At 32.9% G+C, this 25,577-nt stretch overlaps 1 protein-coding gene across 2 annotated transcripts; it reads right to left on the bottom strand.

The window, feature by feature from the left end:
* Window positions 1-24,597, bottom strand: LOC138315192 (tyrosine aminotransferase-like). 2 transcript variants are annotated; one of them, XM_069256008.1, is made up of 11 exons: window positions 24,439-24,597; window positions 11,942-12,267; window positions 10,457-10,561; window positions 9,723-9,790; window positions 7,984-8,142; window positions 7,292-7,483; window positions 6,603-6,685; window positions 5,962-6,028; window positions 5,476-5,688; window positions 4,887-4,985; window positions 1-4,290 (listed from the first exon to the last, which is right to left on the bottom strand). In XM_069256008.1, the coding sequence occupies exons 2-11, from the start codon at window positions 12,087-12,089 to the stop codon at window positions 4,141-4,143; spliced, it is 1,284 nt and encodes a 427-aa protein (XP_069112109.1). In that variant the 5' UTR covers window positions 12,090-12,267; window positions 24,439-24,597; the 3' UTR covers window positions 1-4,140. The 2 variants fall into 2 exon arrangements, with proteins under 2 accessions (XP_069112109.1, XP_069112110.1); XM_069256009.1 differs by lacking the exon at window positions 24,439-24,597 and adding an exon at window positions 20,512-20,631.
* Window positions 24,598-25,577: the final 980 nt, after the last annotated feature.

Genomic DNA, 25,577 nt, shown 5'->3' with positions numbered 1-25,577 from the left:
TTGAATCTAAATATGTTTATTAAAACTCAAAATTAAAATCTTCAAACAATAACAATGTGATAATACAACGCAAGGGGGGTAACTCCTGATAAACTTCGGAGCCCCGGAGATTCCTCATATTTTGTACAAGTGTTGATGTGCGAAAGTTTTCTAAATGTTAAATATCAAAATCCTCAGAAATGTGGTTTCTTCACAATTTTTGATTAATATCTACCTGCTATCTTACTAGACATATTTTCTAATACTAATCCGTTGAAATTTGATCTCGTCGCTCTGAAAAGCATACAGATATTATGTAAGGATTTTTGGTATTTTTTCAGGTACAGTTGATTTTTTATATTGATTTTTTTTTATTCAATTCACTTCTTTAAAAGGTGATGGAATCAGGTCATGCTATTTTTTTCAAAGGTCATCAATTCGTATGTAGTTTTGTACACATTATTACAAAAAAGATGGCAATTTACCAATGGTACATGTAAAGATAACAGTAGTAATACGACCGCAATGCCAAACAACAGGATTAAACTATACAAGTAAGGTTACTGTAAGCCAACTTATTTTCGGGGCAACTTAATTTCGCGTATTCATACCGAACGATTTTTTCATGGATACTTAATTTCGCGGTATGTATATAAAGGTTCCTTCACTTTACCTGTACTTGAAATATTATTTGAAACGTTTTCACAATGAGTAGTTTTGCGATTTCCGCGATAGACAAGAAATTCTCTCGCACGCGAAAACAAGTTAATTTACAGTAGTCAAGAGATTCATATTGACGATATCCAGTGTAGAATTTTATAAAATACTTAAATACTGTAAATGAGACGAAAATAACACAATTTGTTTGGAATGACACACAAGACTAGAAGGTGAAAAAACAAACGTATTAGGTATTTCTCCGTAAAATATTCATGAAATTTCATCTAGATGATCTTAATATGCACAAATAAAAAATAGCAATACTGAATGAAAACAAGTTGAGCGGAAAAGAAATTCTACGAGTTCACGTGCATTAAATCTAGTTATAATTTGTATTATGACCGCCTGTAGCCAAACGTAGGTTAAATATATAAGTTACAGTATATAACATACATAATTTTCCAATCACTATTTTAGATCAATGAGAAACAAAATAGTACATAGGTGCTTGTGAACATTGATGCATTTTGACAATAGGAGTATAAAGAATAATGTCTATTCAGCTTAGTTGTTGGATACATGTAGTTATCAAACTAGTGTAGGAAATGGTGTTTGCAATAAAAAAAAGTAGGGACGTTTTGTAACTGTACGATAAGATAAAACTAAGAGAAAACAGGCTTGTAGAGCAATTACATAATGTAGGGAGATTCGATGACAGTTCTGGGTAGTTTCTATTTAAAGAATAACAGGATATAGAGAGGTTTTTAGGTTCAACTGTAGAGCACAAGTTCATACGAAAGTCTGCTTAAATCTTAAAAAAAAAGAGCAAAGGCTGCGAATCATAGTTTGAGTCGCGATATCATGGTTTTAAAATGAACAGTTAAGAGTTTGTCACGTTGGAGATAAAATGTTTAAAAACAATGCAGTAAAAATGACAAAAATTGTAAGTTAGAATTTGTACATAAGAATTAAAGGCAACAAATATGTATACCTCCGATATATGAAAACTAGAACGAAAGGTTAAAGATAACTTCGCCTTTGATTATGTTGATATTGTGAATAGTATTTACAATAAAACAGTAAAACCAAAACAGATTATAGCGAGACAAAAATTTATAGCAACAAAATATGTGTATTTATTCTATAAATACTGGAACAAGAGGCAAACATGTTTTAACATTGTCCAAATATCCATGGTTATCCATTCACGTATGTCTTAGTTTCTACAGACATTCGGAATTACATTTAAATCAAAATAGTAAAATTGTACAAATTACAACCAATTCTAAACCTAGATAAAATATAGAACAAATAAAGCACTGATTATACTGACGGATTGGGACAAGTTTACCACGGCCCTATCCTTCCCTCGATATCAGTTTAATCATCTTTATAAACAAGAAAATGTAAGGCATTTCCCTCGATATCAGTTTAATCATCTTTATAAACAAGAAAATGTAAGGCATTGAAAAAGCTTAGGTACAGAATTTTACAAAAGGAACATCATCTATTTAACTAAACAGGGAACTATGGTATGCAATACAAAACGTTATCAAAAGAAATCTCATACAAGATCTTGTGATTAAAAAGAAATATCTTACAAGATCTTGTGATTCAAAGAAATATCTTACAAGATATTGTGATTCAAAGAAATATCTTACAAGATCTTATGACTCAAAAGAAATATCTTACAAGATCTTGTGATCCAATAGAGAATAGCATTGTTGATAGTATAAAAATGGAAGAGGATTGTCTAAATTAAACAATGAATATATAGTACACAACTGTCTGTACAGTAATACTGAAGGTCTATCGCCTCTGCCATATTTAATTCCCAACACAAATGAGTACACTTATCTACCTACAAATCCCAATGTAAGCCATGTCAAAATTATATCAAGTCGATATATATAATTATTAAGTAGTTTTAAAATCACACCAAACTTGCCCGTCCGGAGACACAGAAAGCACTAATACTAATATAACAGTGATATCACAATATAAACGCATTTGTAGTTAAATTGAGAAATCAAACATTATTAGGTATGTTTGTTCTTCTACCAATGCTGTTGATATGGTTTATAAGTTTATAAGACATATCTATGTTCTATCATACAGTATCATAACTCAATATTGTTGTGGTAAGCAACATTAAAATGATTTACAGTAACAAATCAAAAGGAAGTATCACTCTCACAACTTTCTCTCGCCACAATACAGCCCGTAAACATCTCTCATGCATGTAAAACAAACTATATCGCGATAGAAATAAAATATCCGTTAGATTGCATAGCTAACAATTAAAACCAAACCTTGTACACGCAAACACATTAAACATCAAGTGAAATCTTTACTCTTAAAAACTCTACAACTAAACTTTCTTTCCTTTAAATTGATCCAAAATATGGAAGTTTTCCGTTTACTACAAATCACTTTGATTACATAAATCCTTGATTTGGCAGTATTGTATTTCCAAAAATATTTGGTCATATACAAATGAACGTAAGCCTAACTGAAAGTAAAATTATAACATATTTGACTTGATGCAAACTAAAACCAGCAAACCATCGTCTGATTGCAGTTGTTGTTCATGTATAGGCCGCACCGGATTTTAAACCGCACTCTCACAAAAGGTGCGGCTTATAGTCCGGAAAATACGGTAATCAACACCTGAAATCGGAAATCACACACTCATGTACCAAGTAACAATTTCATCCCAAACATTACAAACTTAACAAAAAAATGATTGTAAACATGTTTAAAGCTGTCGTTGTAATAACACAGTCGTAATATTTTGGAAATACATCTTGTAAAAATTGTATCACTATATATACCAAACAGATGGTAGATCAGTTCATGGAATCACAAGAACAATTACAATGATATGTAAAGATGTGTGAATACCGTTATTTTATAACATGATCACCATTTCGGACGCTGTCACTGGTATGTACTGATAGTGCTATAACATAACAAATACTGTGAACGTGGATATTTTCGTGGTTGGGTATTTTCGACGAGTCATCTTTCCAACTATTCATGGTGTGATCATTTTCACGCTGTACATCTAGATTTATAACAAAGTCTTAATAAATCAAAATTTGAACGTTTGATATGTTTGCGATTAAATTTATTCTCAGAAATTCAATGAAAGTGAAATGAGCAAAACTGTCAACACCACAAATATTTCCATTTTTACAGTACACCTTGATCAGTACAATAGGGCTTGTCTATCTGAATGTGTGACATGATGACATACACCAACCTTAGTATTACTGATGATAGACTAGCACAAAACACAATTCCAGCGGAGCTCGTGGGTGCAATAAAGTACAATACTTATGATTTTTCCCCAGAACTTCCACTTCTAGAATATAACTTCTGATCACTCGACTTGTAGCTCTTCTGCCTGCTTCTTGGAGCTCTTCCATCTACATAATGGAAGATCTTCTAAGAAGATATCTCTTCTTTGAAGATCGTAAATCAAGTTGAGCTCTGACTTCAGTGGATCTGTCGTTTTGATTTGCCTTTTGCCTTTCCAGCAGGTTTGTAGTGGTCCTTACAAAATTCGCCGATTCTTTGACAGGCCTCCTCCAGCTTAGCCGAGGGAATGGTCAATACCACACGGAAGAAGTTTGGGTACTGGAAACACTGTAAGTAAGCAGAGAAGTCTGACTTGTACAGTAATCGCACATGGTATCACTTATGATAACTGAAGTATCATAGTTATTATGACTAAAGGGACCTTTTTGGCATTTGGACATTAGGGAATTGTTGAAGTTCTAAAATGTATACTAAATACTAGAACAATTTTGTTTCCATGACATCATAAAAGCCACCACTCTTTGGTCAATATCAAATTATTGTTAATGATATTGTTCGGAGTCACCAGAGCGTGACCAAGATTGCAGCACCTCTCAGATCTGAAGTTCAGGCAATCAGCAAGTCTTAAACAGGTGGGTTTTTTAATGTATCAATGTAATGTTAAAAATATACAAGTTGAATTTTTGAACTTTTATAGGAAACCACGTTTTAATTCCATGTCAACAATTTTTAATTGTTTGAACATTAAGAAACTTTCTTTGTTATTTTTTTCAATTTCCCCAGTCTTCAGGTGATATGTCATTTTTATTTGCCCTTTGGCTTCCATCAAGAGAAGATAATTTTGACTTTTGTTTAAACTTTTCAGTACTTGATGATGTAGTAAATTATCTGCTATATTGCTCTGATATTATTTTGTATCTCACCTTCCCGGGTAGGCAGAAGACACTCTGCTCTTTGACCATTTTCTCTGTGAAATCAATGTCGTCCTTCATACCTGGAAAGTTCTCTTTGTCAATACCAATCTGTAGAAAGAATGTTATAGAGGTATGAATTTTGTTTATGATGTATGGATTTTGTTTATGATGTATGAATTTTGTTTATGATGTATGGATTTTGTTTATGATGTATGATGATGTATGGATTTTTTTATATGATGTTTGTTATGATTATGAATTTTTTTATGATGTATGATTTTGTTTATGATGTTTTTTATGTGTATGATTTGTTTATGATGTATGGATTTTGTTTATGATTTTGTTTATGATGTATGGATTTTGTTTATGATGTATGATTTGTTTATGAGTAGATGTTTATGAGTATTTTGTTTATGATGTATGGATTTATTTATGATGTATGAATTTTGTTTATGATGTATGAATTTGGTTTATGATGTATGAATTTTGTTTATGATGTATGGATTTTGTTTATCTGCCTAGATCGAGGTTTAGTGAATGTTTACTTAAAAAAATCAAAGATAACTTGTTTTTTAATAAAAAAAAACAAGGCACCTACCATCATGTACATAGCACCATTTGGTTTGACCGGCCTAAGACCAGGTATTTTGGAGATTTTGCTGTAAAACAACTCTGCATTACTCTCCACATATCCCACCGTGTCATCAAAGAATTTCTGTGGAGTCTTTGTAAGGATGTCTGGTACTGCAGCTTGAACCAAAGAATTGGGGCCCAGAATTCTCTGTGACAGGCTAAGTAGGCCTTTCCTCACCTGCGGAAAAGAACCAAGTACACTGTACATCATATACCTTTTTAATAATTAAGGCTTAACAAAGAGACCTTTCTTGTTTGCTACTTTCATGTCTTATGTCTTTTGCTAGTGGAAAAATCATCTGTACAAGAATATGCATGCTCTTTCATGACAGTGTTCAATTACCATTCTTTATGTAGTATTATTATTTGTAGAACTTTTGTTACATCTACTACATATTTTTGTTACATCAGTAGGTTCAGGAGAGTTGTGTCCCCTAATGAATGTGCTTACCCCCTTAAATGCGTCGTTTCTGTCATGGATCACGATCCAACCTAGTCGCCAGCCTGGGATGAGGAATCTGTGGAGAACAACAAGGTTTCATTTTGGAAAAATAATTATTACAAAAAACAACTAAAGGATTTAAACCTACTAACTGTTTTTTCCATTAAAACACCATTGCAAAATCTTCCAGTATTGATCAAAATCTAAATGTTCTTTGTGTTTTTTCATTAATCATTTACTGTCAGGTGCTGTAATATGTAGGTTTACAATTAATAATCGTAATCTGGATGAAATTATAATAATGTTTTATGTAACTCCTTATATAGGCTTATCAAATGTTTTGGAATCCATTCTGTCTATCAAAACAGAAATATATCACTTTATAAATTCACCACAAAGATATTGACATTTAATCATCTAGTTTGATATCTTTGAAAACAAAGGTTTAGAGTTATAGATAAAACATGTGTCAAAGTTTTGGTTTTGCCTTGATCTCAAAACACCATCTCTTTAGACTTTGTGTTCAGTTTAAATATGATTTTATGAATTTGTCTCTAAGCTTTGATTTTACCTTGCCATGACATCAAGAAAAAAAAATCAAAAAAAAAATCAAAGACATACATATATTTGATAAAATAAGTAAATGGTACCTTTTTGTAAGTCCACTACATGAGAGAATAGGAACATTTTTGGAGAGAGAGCCCAGGGAATGGTACACACTATTGGAGAACACCTGTAAACATACACCATATTCACTATAGTTATTTATCATATTTGATTATTTGTAATAATAACCCCTTCCCCCACCAAAAACTTTCCTCCTCATTAGGTTTGGTTTTCAAGATTTATTAATTTGTGCAACATCCTACTGAAAACTAATCACATGTACCGGTTAAGACATTCCAGGATTTGGAGATGGAGGAAAAGTCAAGAGCACCTGGACAAAAACCAACAAAGTATGACCATTATTTGTCTTACAATTACCTGGCATATTTTCGCTTTAAGCTGGTGACCAAAAAGTGTAGACAATTTTATTTTTGTGCATACAATGTTTTGCATCTGTGTTATTTTCAACATGCATGTATTCTCCAATACATTTATCTGCAATCAAGGGTTCTCACTGATAATCGTGCATTCATTGATACATTGTATACATTAATACTTTAAACAATAATGTTATTTACAAAGCATTTGAATTCACACTCCAGTCCTTTGAAATGATGCAAATACCCATAATAAATTCAAAAGGCTTATATTTAAGACATTACAGCTATCAAGTCTGTAGATTTAAATCAGTACAGGACAACACTGTTTACATCAAGTGGAGAGCTATACTTACAAAATGTTCGTAGATTTCATCAGAAATGATTGGCAGACGACACTCTTCAGCCAAAGCCAGGATCTCAAGGATGTGTTTCTTGCAATATACAGAACCACAGGGATTGGACGGACTGTTCACCAGGATCGCTGAAGTTTTATTATCAATTAGTGATCGTAAATGGTCAAGGTCAATCTCCCATGACTTCTCTGGCTGAAAATTTTCATAAAATGTTGTTATCAATAAGTAAATAAAATACAGCATAAAATGTAAATTAAAAGTAGAATAAACACCTTTATATATAAAAAAAACCAACAACACCACATGAGGATGTATTCATGGAATGCTTATATTATAACCGGTCCCATGCAGTAACTGTTCTAAGCTCTATAATGCAGGTCATATACGAGACAGAAGTAAAACAGTAGTTGTCTGTCTATATTAAATACGTTAATTACTGACATTAGATGAGGTTAACACTGTGTTATATATACCTGGCACATCCTGAATTATAGCAGGTCAATATAATACCACATTTACTATATCAAGAGTTTTTTTTTTTACTTGAAATCATTATATACAGGTAACATTAAAATGAATAGATATGAACATGGCCATCTGTTAACCAAAGATATAAATTGTGGAAAAAATAAGTTATACTTCATATCATATATTCAACAAACAAATATATTTTTATTAGTTTATATACTGACTTGGAGGTTGTAGAGGCGAACCTCGATACCGATGGCTTCGGCCAGAGTTTTGTAGATAGAGAAGCCAGGCCGAGGCAGCAGGATATTACTACCAGGATTGGCCAGTACCGTTATACACATCTCAAGGGCAGACGAACAACCGTTTGTTAAAATCACATCCTGTTCAAATATCAGTAATAGTTTAATAAATAAGATAAAGATTAACAACTGTTTGTTAAAATCACATCCTTGTTCAAATATAATTAATGGCTTTAATGAGATAAAGTTCAAAAGCTAAAAAGATATTTTGAGAAGAAGTCTTGTAACACTTTTTCCCTAAAATTTTATAAATCCCTTGGTTTAAACTGGAAGTCTATTTTTGATAACAACCAGGGTCATTTAAGGACAGGTTTGTGGGTGGAGGAGTACTTGGTGAAAAACCGTCGAACACCGGTAGGTAATTATAAGTTTATGCAAAATTCAATTATTTTTTCATATTAAGATGCTTAATGCTTTATCTTGCTCATTTCATTTGTAATTACAATAATATACGTTGTACATGTACATTATTATTTTGCATTTGAAAGAAATTCTACATTTACATTCAGATCCAGCTGGGAGCAATCTACTTTAAAACACTTTTCACCCATATTATATTAGATCTCACTGTTATTTCTGATATATTTATGAATACATATATATAAATACGTACACTGTTATTTCTAAAATGCATTCATATAAATCCATACATTTCTACAATTATTCATGACAAATATGAATTCGTGTTCAACTTTTCTCACAATATTATGGGAAAATTTGAATCTCTCAAAAATAAAGTGGTTTACATTAAGTTCTGTTTTAGAGACATACAAAACTACTATAGGGAAATCATTAGTTGTGGCAATGGAGCTGATCAATGTATAACCAGGTAAATGAGTCTTTAACTTATGTAAACCTAACACTTACAACCAGGAGTGAGACAAAGTAGTAAGCTATATGTTTTATATTAAAATACACTATTGTTGCCAGATATCGATGTGAACATTTCATCTGTTCTGATAATTGTCTTCTCTGGAAACAAGTTAAAACATTATTGTGACTATTCATAGAGATATACAGAGCAAACCTGTTAACAAGATCTTATGCATCATGTAACTAAAAATGTGGAATTAATTACAGGGGATTGCCCTTAATGTGTATGTGCCTCATAATGGTACATTATAATATACAGGTGTCACACTTTTCTTAGCACTAGCATAATAAATTAATTTATGTAACAGTGACAACATAAATCTAACATGACATATTCTACATTTAACTGAATTAACAGATACAAAAACAGCTATATATCAAGTAAAAGACCTATATTATGCCAGACAGGTAAAACTGAATTTGGAATAACAAAAGCTAGAAGATGAATTTGACTGTTTAAGTTCAAAACTAATTTTAGATTAAAACACCTGTAAACTGCAGATCTTGAAAGTTTGAGTCCTATAAAACTGACTTTGAGAATTAAGACATAAGCAATGACACCTGCAAAACTGACCTTGTAGGAAAGAAAACGCCTGTATAAATGAGTTTGGAAGACATTAGGATACATGCAAAGGCCTTGAAAGAAATTAAGACACCTGCAAAATTGACTTTAGAATTAAGACAGTTGCAAAATTGACATTGGAATTAAGACACCTGCAAAACTGACCTGTTAAAGGTTAAGGGAAACCTGTGTTATAAGTTAGGCCTGTAGGACAGTTTAAACTCACCTTTGAGGTGACACTGACATCAGCTGTACTGGAATACTTTGCAACCGCAGCTCTAGAGTCTTCATATCCTGCAGCCAAAGAAAAAATGGTCCTAAGGAGTTACTCTACAGATAGCATGAACTCTTACTTGCTGGTCTAGATAATCATTGTCATCTATTAATAATCTATTCAGATCTAATGAGCTATATGATATCAGATGCAATATCCTCAGATGAGACCTTGGAGCTTTTGCAGGATGAGGGAATTCCCATTGCAAGTGATTATCATAATACAAGAAGGCTAACCCTTTAAAAGTAAACCCTACAGAACACAATTATCAGACAAATATGTAACTATATAGTATTTAACCTAGAACCTGAATTACAGCATAATTATCATTATGATATTAGTATACCAGGTAACAAATATTGTTTCTTCACACACTGATGAAAATTGATTTCCTTAAAGATTTTGACTACATTTATACAACTTATTTAAGTACACCTTATAATATACTTTTGTATGTGTATATTAATTTATTGATTTTCATTTTATCTTCAATTTTAGTTTACTTTTAAATACATAAATGTACAAATTCTATATGTATTTAATGCTGATTTCTTTCCGTGCCATTGCATTTTTGTTTTAATGATCTTATTTTTATGTTTTGTTTCTTTTTGTTTTCTTCTTTCACTTGACATTTGATATAAATGCAGTATAAAATCAATCTGCTACAGCTGTGACCCTATACTTACCTATGGAGGGGTTATATCCATTGTACTTCCCACACTTTATGGATTTGATGACAGCGTCCTCTACAGTTTTATCTAATGGTAAGTTACCAAACACAGTTGGGTCACCTGAAAAAACCCATACACATTTGTATGTAGAGTTTAACCTGTCTTAGTGACCACCTCTCTACAAAGATCACCTAGTTTAGTTACACCTCTATTTAAAGAACATCTGTCTTTATGACATCTCTGAATAAAAGACAAACTGCCTTTGCAACAACTCTGTGTTATAAAGATCACTTGTCTTCGTGACACCTCTGTATAAAGACCACATGGCCACAATTCTGTGTTAATATCACATGCCTTAAAATGACACCTCTGAATACAGACTACCTGTCTTCATGACACCTCTGTATAAAGACCACCTGTCTTAGTGATACCTCTGTATAAGGTCCACCTGTCTTAGTGATACATCTGTATAAAGACCACCTGTCTTTGTGACACCTCTGTATAAAGACAACCTGTCTTTGTGACACCTCTGTATAAAGACAATCTGTCTTTGTGACACCTTTGTATAAAGACCATCTGTCTGTGACACCTCTGTTAAAGACCATCTGTCTTAATGACACCTCTGTATAAAGACCATCTGTCTTAATGACACCTCTGTATAAAGACCATCTGTCTTAATGAACCTCTGTATAAAGACCACCTGTCTTTGTGACACCTCTGTATAAAGACAATCTGTCTTTGTGACACCTCTGTATAAAGACCATCTGTCTTAGTGATACATGTACCTCTGTGTAAAGACCGCCTGTCTTAATGACACCTCTGTATAAAGACCATCTGTATTTGTGACACCTCTGTATAAAGACCATCTGTCTTAGTGACACTCTGTTTAAAGACCCCATGCTTTAGTGACACCTCTGTACAAAGACCACCTGTTATTTGACCATCTCTGTATAAAGACCACCTGTCTTTGACACCTCTGTACAAAGACCACCTGTCTTGTGACACCTCTGTATAAAGACCATCTGTCTTTGTGACACCTCTGTATAAAGACCACATGCTATAGTGACACCTCTGTACAAAGACCACCTGTCTTAATGGCATTTCCAAATAACGGCAACCTTCATTAGTGATCACCTCTGTATAAAGATCACCTACCTTATTGACCTTTTTAAGTATATTTTAAGACTATGTGTCTTAGTGACACCTTTATATAAAAACTATCTGTATTTGTGATCACCTCTGTACAAAGACCACTAATGAAAAAAACATTTCATTTTGTTCCGAATAGTCACTCAAACAGAACATGACCTGTGTATATAGACCACTTAAAAGACATTTTTTTGTCTCTTGGTTCGTCTTTATAGAGAGGTTTGAGTGTGAATTTACTTTTAAAGTTCTTTTAAATTTATAGATTATACAGATTGGACAATTTTTTCAATGGCAGTCAAAATGTTGGTAAGAATACAAATAAAGCCATAATAAATGATGAACTTGACATACCTATGGAAAGTGCGATCATATCTTTGTCAGGATTTGGAGTAATCTTCATGGAATCAACAATACTTCTGATAGGATTGAATGTGTTCTCAGCAATCGTGGACACAGGAATATTCCAGTTCTTCCGTCGTCTTTTTGCTGCAGGTTCCATATCTTAGTAATTGGTTTGAATGTATTAAACTGAAGAGGTAAAACTATCAATAACAACCTCTTGAAGGAGTGATTTGACAAGTTGAGCTGGACTAGTGGTTGTGGATGACTAGAGAGCTATGTAGATCCTGTTGTACAGTGACTAGGGTCTCCTTTGAATCCTGGAACACTTCCCTGTTCTGAAAACAAATAAAAAATTCTAAATTTAGACAAATGACAATTTTTTTATCCTTCTGATAAACTGACCACATCCTGTTTTGAAATCATGCCCCCCCCATAATTTTGTACACAGCGAAAACACAACCATTAACATCAAGGAAACAACTTTTTACTTTATATATGTTGTACCTGATTTGTTTAATTTGTTTGATTTGAAAATTAGTTTCTTAGAAATGAACATAAATGAATCTAAACAATAAACTACAGTCTACATCATAATGTTTCACTGTGAACATATATATACCGTATTCAAAGAACAAGTTATGTTGGAAATCAAACAACGTACTTCAAATATACAGTATTACTGTTAGATAAAAAAAATGAGTCTTCATCTCGTAAATAATGATTTAGTACAGGTAACATTATTACATTCATATATTTTTATACCAAGAATGATCTCCAAAAATGATTGGATTTAACTCATTCATCCCTGAAAATTCATAATGAGCTATTCCAGCATTTGAAATGGAAGGGTTCAAATGTGTATTAAGGGGTGAATGAGTGAAAGCCACTCTTTATCAGAAAATGTCTATGACACAAAATATACATCATATTTGAATCATTGAATATTTATTAAGATAAAACCATATGTCACACTGTGTCAATAAGTATCAAATAATTAAGTTCTTATCAATACCAACAAATATACAATTAGTTATATTTATTTATGAAATCTTCAATTCATATTCAATAAATATATGCGTATCAATACAGTCAAACTTGTCTATAAAGTATAACAAAGGGACATATAGCAAAATCATCCCTTATAAACAGGCGTTCTATACAGAAGTCAATTATATGTATACTGTACTAAATTGCACCAAATGAGGATAATAAAAATGGTCTGCCTTTTATAGACGAGTTACCTTTAAATAGAGGTGTGTTAATTTGCTAACATTTAGCTCTATGAGTCAACTTTATTATAATATATTAAAACCTGCCTTAGTAACCACCTCTGTATAAGGACCACCTGCTTGATAAGACCACAACCACCTCTGTATAAGGACCACCTGTTTGATAATACCACAACCACCTCTGTATAAGGACCACCTGTTTGATAAGACCACAGCCACCTCTGTATAAGGACCACCTGCTTGATAAGACCACAGCCACCTCTGTATAAGGACCACCTGTTTGATAAGACCACAGCCACCTCTGTATAAGGACCACCTGTTTGGTAAGACCACAACCACCTCTATGTAAGGACCACCGGCTTTGTAAGCCCACAACCACCTCTGTATAAGGACCACCTGTTTGATAAGACCACAACCACCTCTATATAAGGACCACAACCACCTCTGTATAAGGACCACCTGTTTGATAAGACCACAACCACCTCTTTATAAGGACCACCTGTTTGATAAGACCACAACCACCTCTTTATAAGGACCATCTGTTTGATAAGACCACAACCACCTCTGTATAAGGACCATCTGTTTGATAAGACCACAACCACCTCTGTGTAAGGACCACCTGCTTTATAAGACCACAACCACCTCTGTATAAGGACCACCTGTTTGTTAAGACCCCTTTTGTCATTTGTGGGTAACAAATGACCAAGAAAGACCACTCGATTCTACAAGACCATAATAAACAGGTTTAACCATGTATGCTTTTGGATCTTAATTCTGAATGAAATATTCCATCACCTTGTTAAATAATCAAGCAATAGACACACTTATCAGTGCGAACCTTTATGGGTATCAATTAAAAAGCCCATGGACCTGACAGAAGACAGTCAGATAGACTATAGACAATATTAGTTTCATTAAAATAACACTTGTATGTCGGGACCATGTCAGGATCATTTCAGGCAAATTTCAGCTTAATTGCCCAGAAAACTTGAGGAGAAGTTCAAAATGGGTTTCCAAGTGGTGTCATGGATGCCATCTTGGATTTTATCCTGAAAATAATAAAACTTAATTGGGATCATTTTAAGTTTCAGCTCAATCCAACTGGTGGAACTTGAAAATAAGATTAAAATGTGAAAAGTTTGTGGACAACACACAATGACTTTAGGTTATTTATTATATTATGACTCTATGGAACAGATGATCTAAACATATACAATGTATATTGATTTCTGAAATGTGCCCGATCACTTTCAGTACTCTAGTACCTTGTCTACAACATATAAGGCTGAGTTTAAGCAGTTATATAATTATTATATGTAGTATTTTAAGTAATTATTTAAATCCCTAGTTATGTAACAGACAGAGATCCTTATTACATTTGCCATATATGTGCCCCTTTAGAGTTTTTGTAGACACACAAACTCAAAGCATTAAGAGGAGGGGACCCCACCCTAGCTCCATCCCCAAGCCTATGTTGAGATATAGGAGAAATGATTATCTTGAGTAAAGATTGTAACCTAAATCTTGACTATAACAAGAAACAAGCAACTTTGTTTAAATAATTGGTCTTTAAGGGCTAATTCATTAACATGCAAATAACGGTAGGTGAGTTTTTAACGTTTTTTCTTTTATGTAAGTAATGTCTACCACAGCTATGAATTGTATGTGAAGTGGGAGCTGGATTGGACTGGGTTGATCATTGGTAACCAGGTAGCTCAGTCGGTAGAGCACTCTGCTAGTGTTTTGAGCCTCGGAGGGTCCTGGTTCGAATCCTGGTCTGGCCGCCACATTTTCTCCTGTTATATATCAGTTAGTTGGTCAAAACTAAATTGTCCCATTAGCAGCTAATAAGGTCATAAGGACGACCTCTCCTTTATGTAGACAGTGGTGCAACATTCCTGTGGTATCACCTTGTGATAACGTGAACTATTTGTCTTACTTATAGTGTTGTCACAATGAAGCATACTTCCAAATCAAACCACATACTGACAACAGGTAAACCATACACTGTATTCACCATAATTAGCACCCCTCCCCCCATAAGTGCCCTTCCCCTTTTCTGGAGAAGAACATGTGATACTTAATTCTAACATCTTGCAACTCAACTCACATGTGAATCATGATGTAATAATGCGTCTTCCAGGATAAAAAGCATATATAAGCATGTTTACTGTAAAAGATTAGTGTGCCATGAGTGCAGAAAGAGTTAAAATATGGCTGACATTGTTAGAGTTTTTTTCGTGCACAATTAATTGGTTCCCTAATTATTAGCGCCCCCCACCCCCCTTTGTTATAATTTTTATGCACTCTGGGCACAGAATACGGCGAATACAGTATTCATTCCTAATAAATCCCATAGATTTTAAATGAAGGAAAGAATGATACAGTAATTATAGAAATAGGATAGATATTATCTACATATTCAATCTTTTTCTCCCTGCTGATTCCTTCCCCTAATTCTCATAGCTACCAGTATTTGCATCTCTGTTAAAAACAATTTTTGTTCCTACTCAGTCCAATTCTCCACCAACTATATTCACATTACTCCTTCTGATTCCCGTCAATACTTCCCTTGCTAGCTGTCATTTTTTTCTTCTCCTTACATCCTCTTTGCCCTTTCACAGGCACCTTATCCTGCCCCTTATTAACCTGCTTACCTATAAGTAAGTTTTCCTCGTATCCTAATAACTCCTTGAAAACCAAACTTCCCTAGCTCCAGTGGACCTAAAATCATGCTAAAACCGTTACCAAATACTGTTTTTGTTCGTTTTCCAGACTTACCTGTACTGGGTCGTGCCTCTTGGAGAAAATGAACATGAGAGTGTAGCTTGTCATACAAACATAAATGTGTGTAAGTATAATTAGTCGCTACATTATGGTATAGCCTGGAGTCAATGCCTAGGTCACCATTCTCCACAAATCATAAGTAAAATAGCAATAAGCATTCATACATTTAGATGTGTATAAATATAAGTAAAAATCATTTAAATGTTTGAAGTACTTTTCTTTTCAAATACAAACAAAAAAGGGCAAGGGTTCTATACTAGCTTTTATGTGATTAAATTTCTAATTAACATGGGGGAAAGTAAACTAAAATATGCAAAATAAAAACCCTTCAGTAAAGCTTCAAATTCATTGAAAATCTTGCGGAAAATATTAAGATTTGATTAATAATTTCTGTCTTCTAGAATACACAGCTATAGCTGCCTGTAACATACTAACAAGATCGAGGCCCATGGGCCTTAACAGTCACCTGAGTTCAGATATAAAAATTTAGCAAAAATGCTCATAAATGTGCTTTCCCTTTATAAATTATAGTAAATTTGACCCCCTCCCCAGGGGAAATTCTGAGACCCAAGAAATTTGCAAATTTTGGAGAGGGCCTTAAGACCTTCGAATCTATGAAGAGTATTTGGTTCCATCAAATTTGTGGATTTAAAAGATTTTTGAAATTTTAGCCATTTTGACCTTTTTTGGCCCCACCGGTACCCCTCTGGTCCCTAGGCGTCAGCCGGAACCCATATGGATATGATGTTAAAATAATATCTCAGACTATTAATTCTAACCATGTTTGACTCATTTCCTTTGAAAATTGAGCAAATAATGCCCATAAATGTGTTTTCCTATATAAACAAAAGTAAATTTGAATCCCTCCCCAGGGGAAAATCGAAGACCCTAAAGCCATGAAATTTACAGTTTTGGTAGAGAGCCTTGAGACTTTTCAATCCATTAAGAGTATTTGATTCTTACGTATACCACATCTGCAAGTGGGGAAGAAGATTTTTGAAATTTTAGCCATTTTGACCCCTTTTCGTCCCTCCCACAGCACCCTTGGGGATGGGGACCATATAATTCACAATTTTTGATTGGCCTTATGCCTTAGAATTTCATTGAATTTGCTTCAGCAGTTTTGGAGAAGAAGTCGGAAATGTAAATTCTTTACGAACACACAACGACCGACAAAAGGCGATTAGAAAAGCTAGGTCACTTGAGACTTCTCAGGTGAACTAAAGACAACATTATTACATTGCATTACACCCACTTAAATATGAGCATTGAATTTATTTCCTGATATGTTATGGAGATAACTTTATTATCATTTCGTCAAAAGTATGGGCTTATATAATTGAAGTTATTTACTTATTATAAATATATGTACTTTTAATAGTCTTTGCTTAAACACTGTTTTACAACACCTTTTTTTGACAATTATATGCTTGGTAATAGAACATATTACAATCGTCACTGTACATATGTCTATTAATTTGCACATACCATATATCATATACATGTAACCTTGAATTGAAACCTATTATAAACTTGCATGCCATATTTAAGGACTTACATTCACAAAAATATATATAATATATACTTTACAACATACAGTACCTGATGATATCAGTTTTTATTTCATTTTTTTTTAAATGTTTTTTTTTTAAAGAAAATTATTATATATCCTATTGATAAGTTATTAATAGAAAATATTGTATTCGACCAAATGAGTGCCCAGGCGTTTAAACAAATTAAAAAAATGAAAAGGTGTTTAATATGAGGAAATTTTTGCAAACCTATACAGTTTTGATAGTTTTGGTCTTATGCCTGGGCATTAATTTTGAAATGAGGCCGGAAAAAAGGGAGGGGTGCTTATAGGGACATGGGCATTTATTGGGTCGAATATGGTACTGAAGGTTTGAAAAATATGACAATGACTAACAGTGAAATATATTGACTTTAGGCTAGCTGACAATTACAATGTTCAAACACACTGTATATGCAATAAAAGGTTGGATATGCATATTGTGTATGCACTTTCTGTTCTTTATTCAAATTAATTAATTAATTAATAAGGACAAGTATGAGTTGCAGAAACCAAATACAAATATAAAAAGGTGATAAATTGAAGTTTCAGCCTCAGATTATACGTTTCAAACATAACAATTTAGCAATAAAGCTTACAATACTTTAACAAATATATGTGTATCTAGGTTTACTAATCGTCAAGTTTAACAAAAACCTGGCATTTAAACTAACAATGACAGACTATTATGGCAGAATTAGTATCAATGTAGGAGTGTGCTGGCCCGAGTAGGTCAAGTTATGTCTGGGATTCAACACATATGTGAAAGGTTGTAACCAATATATACATTGTATAATCATATGGATTCCTGGATTTGTGGTCAAAATAAGGCTAAAATTTACCAACTATCACACTAGCACAGACTAATATATAACTAATATAAATTGTAACTGTTTAGACAATTGTAATTAGATAATGGTGTACATTACTAGTACTGTAGTATGTAAAACATGTTAATATTTATTTCAATTGAATTTTTCAACAGGAAAAACATCATCATATAAGCTGTATCTGTATTTTGCCAGGTGTTCTAAACTTCTAATCTTGAGACTATGAATTCCACTGAAAATTCAGATTCTAAAATAATATTCTTTTCTTTTGTAGCTTATAATTAATATACAAATTTCTATTCCTTTTAGAAAAAAACAAAGCATTGGTCGATCTACTTCATGCATTTGCTGGGTATATGACTCCGATAGCTTTCCATCAAATGTTTAAAGTTTCTTTTTTTTTCAAAGATATAGACTTCTTTTGTAGATCTTGATAAACAGTTTTGAAAAATCAATTAATCAAGATGAATTTGATAATTTAGTTTACTATAGTTTTAAACAAATCATTTAATCAATCAATACAATATATCAATCAATCAATCAATCAATTCATTTATTTGCATTTTTACATCAACAAACAAGGATCGATAGCAAATTACAAAGATAACATTACATGTATAACACAGTAATAATAAAACAAAAACAACTTATGCATTCAGCAAGACGGCTTTCCTCAGTTCAAACGACTTTTTAATGAAGAGGCCCAAATCCTGCAGAAGTTGTGGTTCATTAGATGACAATAACTAAAATTTTCATAGTCTGTGAACATAGAATTAATTTTGTATTTAGATGGGAAAGTTTTTCTTTCAGTAGAATTTACTCGGTACACTTGAGGATGAAGTGAGCCTCATCCTCTACAATATTGCAAAATTTGCATAACCGGTGCTGACGAGGTATCTTTTTTGTCCTACCAGCTTCAATTTCTAGGTTGTGATTGCTGATCAGAAGTTTTGTCTACAATTTTCGATATTCAAAATTGTGCAAAGAAAGATAATGTTCCTCTTAATAATTTTGTTTAAGTTTACTATATAGAAATAGCTTATTACTACAATCTAAAAGCTGCATTTTACTTGAGAAAATAATGTCTAATCTGCCATGTATGAATCTTTTTAATGGCCGCTTTAATCTGGCTTGTTCCTTCTTACTGAAGTTTCCCCTTTTAATGTCAAATGTGATTTTATTTTCGTTGATAATACTTGATACAATCATATGTATGAATACCGGGAATATGATCCACTTTCATGAATATTTTTACTGACCTTCAGAGCTTCTTAAAAACTTTTACAAGATTATCAATGACATCTTGTGATATTCTAGCCAAATAACACAATGCCTGAGTATTAATGAAACAGTCTAGTGTATACTGTCCTAATTCAGCCCTGCATGGAAGCAACATTTACTGCATATTTTCCAACCCCAAGGGCCATTTTGCAAAATTTTTAATTTATTTGTTCAAATGGTGTTTTATCTATAATTGAAAATTCGTCAAATTATTTTACTTGCATTTGCAATTTTAAGTTGATCATCATACCATATTTCAGAATTATATGTTAAGATTGGTCTGACTAAAGAATTATACAACTTTTTCCAGAGCCATATGGGCATATCAGCTATTTTATTTAAATACTGCTTAATTGAAGTACTTTTCTACTTTTTACACTAAGTTCCTTAGCAGCTAGCATGAATTTACCCTTGTTACTTAAAGTTGTACCTAAATATTTATACTCAGACTTGTTCAATTTCCTGATTTATAAACATAAACGGTTTCAGATTATGTTTGGTTTTGACATTTCTCTGTCTATATTGGAAAATTATCGTTTTTGTTTTCTTAGCATTTATTGATAGCTGCCATTTTTCACAGTAGTTTTCCAATTCAATTAATGATTTTTGCAGTCCCTCGGAAGTTCCTGATGAAATCAATAAATCATCCGGAAATGACAAACTACCTACTGATAAATCCCCTAATTGTAGTGGATTATTATTTAGAATGACTGGTAAATCATTGATGTACATGTTGAAAAGGGTAGGACTTAAACTATCTCCTTGTTTTACCCCCCGAATAATGTTAAAATATTCTGTCGTGAATGTTTTAAATTTAATTGAGGATTGTGTTTATATATAGTCTTACATATTAGAGATGTAGCAGGTTTTCATTGTACATACCTGGTATATAGGCCTAGTGATATGGTCGCCTTCTAGCTTAGGGAATTTCCAAAGCTCAGTCGGTAGAGCAGCAGACCATGCAGTAAGACCGGTGTCATATCAAATTTGTATCCCTCATCAACTTTTTTGCCCATCAAAAAAGTATCCCCCCTATCAAAAAAGTATCCCCCCCCATGACATCAATAGTGGTTGTTATAATTTTAGTTGGCAGTTAATCAAATGGTCATAAAGATATACCAGGAGTCCCTTTACAGGTGCCAGGTAACTAATTACACCTGGTCAGGTATTACCTAACTACCTAATTAGTGGTGGGACGGACAGGTACAGGTGTGTCTATATATAGGCACTGTCAGATAGTCACCTGTACACAGTGGTATTAACAAATGTTTACCTGTACAGGTACATCATCCCATGATTTTATTGTGCTTGCAAATTGATACAATTTATTTATGTTTTCGACCATATGTTTAAAACTATATACATGTATATATATAGCTCATTACTTGCATACATATTTTCAATTCATATAAATTATGATTATTCAATGTATCCCCCCTTGAATTTAGACTATACTCTCCCCATAGATACTTTTAGGTGGCTATCAATTATGTATCCCCCCTAGATATTAGACTAATCTCCCCCTAGATATTTTTTCTATGGCCATCAAATATGTATCCACCCTAGATATTACACTAATCTCCTAGATACTTTTTCGATGGCCATCAAATATGTATCCCCCCTTGATATTAGACTAATGTCCCCCTAGATACTTTTTCGATGGCCATCAAATATGTATCCCCCCCTAGATATTACACTAATCTCCTAGATACTTTTTCGATGGCCATCAAATATGTATCCCCCCTTGATATTAGACTAATGTCCCCCTAGATGCTTTTTCAATGGCCATCAAATATGTATCCCCCTAGAAATTACACTTATCTCCCCCTAGATACTTTTTCGATAGCCATCAAATATGTATCCCCCCCTAGATATCACACTAATCTCCCCCTAGATACTTTTTCAATGGCTATTAAATATGTATCCCCCCTAGATATTAGACTTATCTCCCCGTAGATACTTTTTCAATTGCTATCAAATATGTATCCCCCTAGATATTACACTAATCTCACTCTAGATACTTTTTCAATGACCATCAAATATGTATCCCCCCTAGATATTAGACTAATCTCCCCCTATATACTTTTTCGATGGCCATCAAATATGTATCCCCCCTAGATATCACACTAATGTCGCCCTAGATACTTTAGATGGCCATCAAATATGTATCCCCCCTAGATATTACACTAATCTCCCCCTAGATACTTTTTCTATGGCCATCAAATATGTATCCACCCTAGATATTCACTAATTTCTATCTAGATATTTTCTCGATAGCCATCAAATATGTATCCCCCTTCGATATTACACTTATCTCCCCTAGATAATTTTTCTATGCATGCATGAACATCAGATATGTATCCCCACCTAGATAACACACTTACTTATCCCCCCTGCTTGTAAAATTCCAGTTAAAACATACTGAGGATTGAATTATTGATGCATATTTATATATATATATATATATGCTTTCCAAATCTTAAAGCTATATGGTCCATAGCGGGGTGAAATGTTAACGTTTGATGCTGTGAAAATCATTCAGATTGAAAGATAAACATGTTTTTGATCTATGCAGGTTTAGATGAAACATACCTGCAGAAGTCCATTCACAATATTACTAAATAACACTGTGGAAATGTGAAATGAATTTGTAGACCACACCCACATTAATTTTTTTACCTAATTAGTTTTAATGCATATAAGTACGCATTTCACTGTATGATTGTTGTAGTGGTTGATTTACTGCCAAAATTCATTTTGAACTCTTAATTATTATTTGTACACGTAAATTATGATATATGCATTCCATAATTGGATTTAAAGATATTTACTTTACAATCTCCCCTAAGATATTTTATGAGCACCATACATGCATGTACATACAGTAGTATTTTAGTTTAAAGATGATTTCATTGAAAAATGATAATGATTGATTATAATTGATTTTCAAATTCATTTATATATTATAGTAGATAGTCGGATGTTGACGCATATCAAACACAAAAAACCCTGAATGATGTTATAAAAATTTGTACAGGTAATTTTTCAAAACTCATATATTGGCAGCTCAATGTTCAACCCCATCCAATATCTTCTGTCTGCCTCTGTGTCTGCATCCATAAAATGCTAAAACAAGTTCCCCACCTATTGTATTAATTGTTGTGTGGTATTGATAAAAACAATGCTAGCTATAGCCCTGAGATATTCCCTGATAATTATAACCTTTCTTCTACATGTGTATTACAAATTAATGTCAATTATTGATCATGGTATTGTATAATGTATTTTATCTTGATCAATGCAGACACTTTAACAAACAAATTGATCATAAAAAAATATATACATCACATTGTATACACCATTTATTTATTGGAAAATTTTAGGTTTCCAATTTGCAATAACATTTATGTCTGCAGGCATGTTCATAATGCTTCATTATATTGGGGTCTTCCCTGAACACCAACTCTAATTATTTTAATGATCAAATCATATTGGAACATATATATCAGCATAATATACCATGATATTAAAATTTTTTCTGATTGTATTTAATCTAATTGTGTATTATTTTGTGATCATATAAAATTAGTTAAAGCATTTCTAACATTATTTTTTAGATATTATCTATTCTCTAGAATCATTATTATTTCCTTACTATATTTAATTACACTTATATGATAGTGCATGCTGTTAGTATACACATACAATGCTTTTTTTTAAGTTTCATATACTTATGTACACTAAAATGTATAATTAAATAGTTACATTTCAAAACAAATTCTATCTCATAGTTTGGTTTTGGATTGATGCTTATTCTCACTGTTGTGATGATGTGGTAGCTATATACACACAGGTAATTTTTTTAGGTGCCCTCTACCTGCATCAGTGTCAGGTGTGACCCCCCACTGTGCTGTTATGTAATACATGTAGACCAGGTGTAATTTACTACCTGTACAGTCACCTTGTCACCTATATAGGCATATACTGCTGATTTTCTGTTTTTCTTAACATTACCAATCTTTATTTGGAAAGCATAAACAGACAATGGGGGGATACTTTTTTGATGGGCAGAAAAAGTATCCGGATACACCGGGGTCACGGATTCGAACCCAGTTACAGCTAAGAGAAAACAATTAGCTGATTAAAACTTATAAAATTATTGACTTTGAATGTATACATGTCTGGCAGTCTTTCTACAAAGTTTACCTTTACAAGAAATAAAGACTATACAGTATATTTATACGTAGCTAACAACTGCATGAGATTGCCACCTTACAAAAAAATGTGTAAGTCCTAAAGTAGGCTGAAGTAGCTATGGAAACATTTTATTGATTAGTCTGGTGACGTGAACACAGTCGTGGGATGGGCAAGAAAAGTAAACAAATTATCATATTTATAGACTGCTTTCATCATCTACATTGTATCTTTTAAATACAGACATGCTGATCATTGTTCGATGTTTACTTGATCGACTATGTTGACTACAAACAGTTCTTTCACTTATGATAAAATTGTGCCTTAAAAATAACACACGTGCATATTGTGCTTTTTCAGGTTCACGTGTGCCACATATAACACATGATTATCTGTTACAAAATATTATACATATAAAATTAACGGTTGAACCGATCTACTGTTACATAACAACTGTATATAACACATTAATCAGATATATGACCAATGCCAACGTAAAGTGAAATCTGATACACCGCCGAACCAACGGAACCGCTCTAAGAAAGGAATTCATCACCCAAAACAAGCGTGTTACTGTACAAGGACATGAAATGAACAGTTCTTTAATTAACTTACGATGTGGCTCGGTGATAGTTCCTTAATTCTGTCTTGTTTTCAATGCGTCCTTCCAGTGATCTTGATCTTTTCCCTCGATGAAAAGGCTATGAAATGCAAGATTGTTTATTCTGAATGACCTTGCCCTGCGTGTTAACCTCAGTCTTGTATTTGATTGGCTGAAAAGGTGGGCAGGTCTCCACGCACCCACAGAAGGTGCTTTTCCACTCGCCGTCATATAAAGAGTATACATATAAATATATATATATATAACAAATATAATGTTCTTCCTCATTATATGTAAAGCAACACTTAGCCAACCCATGAATGTATGAGAAAGAAAAAAATCTGAAAAACTATAGTTGTGCAATATCTCAGTTATTTTACATCATTTTCAGCAAGGATTTATATGTGAGATCTCATATACGTCCTTGTTTTCAGCAAAATAACCTCAACTAGTCCAGGTATAACATGTACTGCATGTTGTCAGATATATATGTTTCTGAAGTTGTCCAATATCTCTGTTATTTTACATCATTTTCAGCAAAATAAACTCAACTAAAAAATGTAGTCGAGGTATAACATGTACTGCATGTTGTCAGATAATGTTTCTGAAGTTGTGCAAATATCTCTGTTATTTTACATCATTTTCAGCAAAATAACCTCAACTAGTCCAGGTATAACATGTAATGCATGTTGTCAGATAATGTTTCTGAAGTTGTGCAATATCTCTGTTATTTTACATCATTTTCTACGGAAGCGTATTAGGCTCACATAGGAAAACATTATAATTTATATGGCGGCCGCCAAATAAAACATTTTCGTTATCCTGAAATGTTTTCCTATGTGAGCCTAATCAGAAATATACATAATATAATATGTATATATGTTTTTGACCTAGTAAGCTTCCGTAAATTTCATAATGTATATCTTATATATATGAAACTTTGGTGATATAGTAATGCGTGATATCAAATCTATAGACATTACCATGATGTGTAAATATATATTGAAGTATTATATCTTATATCGAATCCTTCTTTAATTGATTCGGAAATATTTCTAAAACTATATTATCGGTTAAAATCATCCTCTAGACCTACTAGAGTATGGTTTTTAACGATTATAGTAGTACTAAATACTAGTACTAGTAGCATCGA

Source organism: Argopecten irradians, chromosome 2, assembly GCF_041381155.1.
Source record: "Argopecten irradians isolate NY chromosome 2, Ai_NY, whole genome shotgun sequence".
Classification (NCBI taxonomy): domain Eukaryota; kingdom Metazoa; phylum Mollusca; class Bivalvia; order Pectinida; family Pectinidae; genus Argopecten; species Argopecten irradians.
This window is presented reverse-complemented; position numbering and strand designations above follow the sequence as displayed.

Bases quoted from the DNA above. Each gene is read 5' to 3' on its own strand.
- LOC138315192 (XM_069256008.1), bottom strand. From the start codon at position 12,089: ATGGAACCTGCAGCAAAAAGACGACGGAAGAACTGGAATATTCCTGTG. The intron at 10,562-11,941 runs GTATGTCAAGTT...GGGTTTTTTCAG, and splicing joins TATGATCGCACTTTCCATAG to GTGACCCAACTGTGTTTGGT. The intron at 6,686-7,291 runs GTAAGTATAGCT...GTATGTTTACAG, and splicing joins ATGAAATCTACGAACATTTT to GTGTTCTCCAATAGTGTGTA.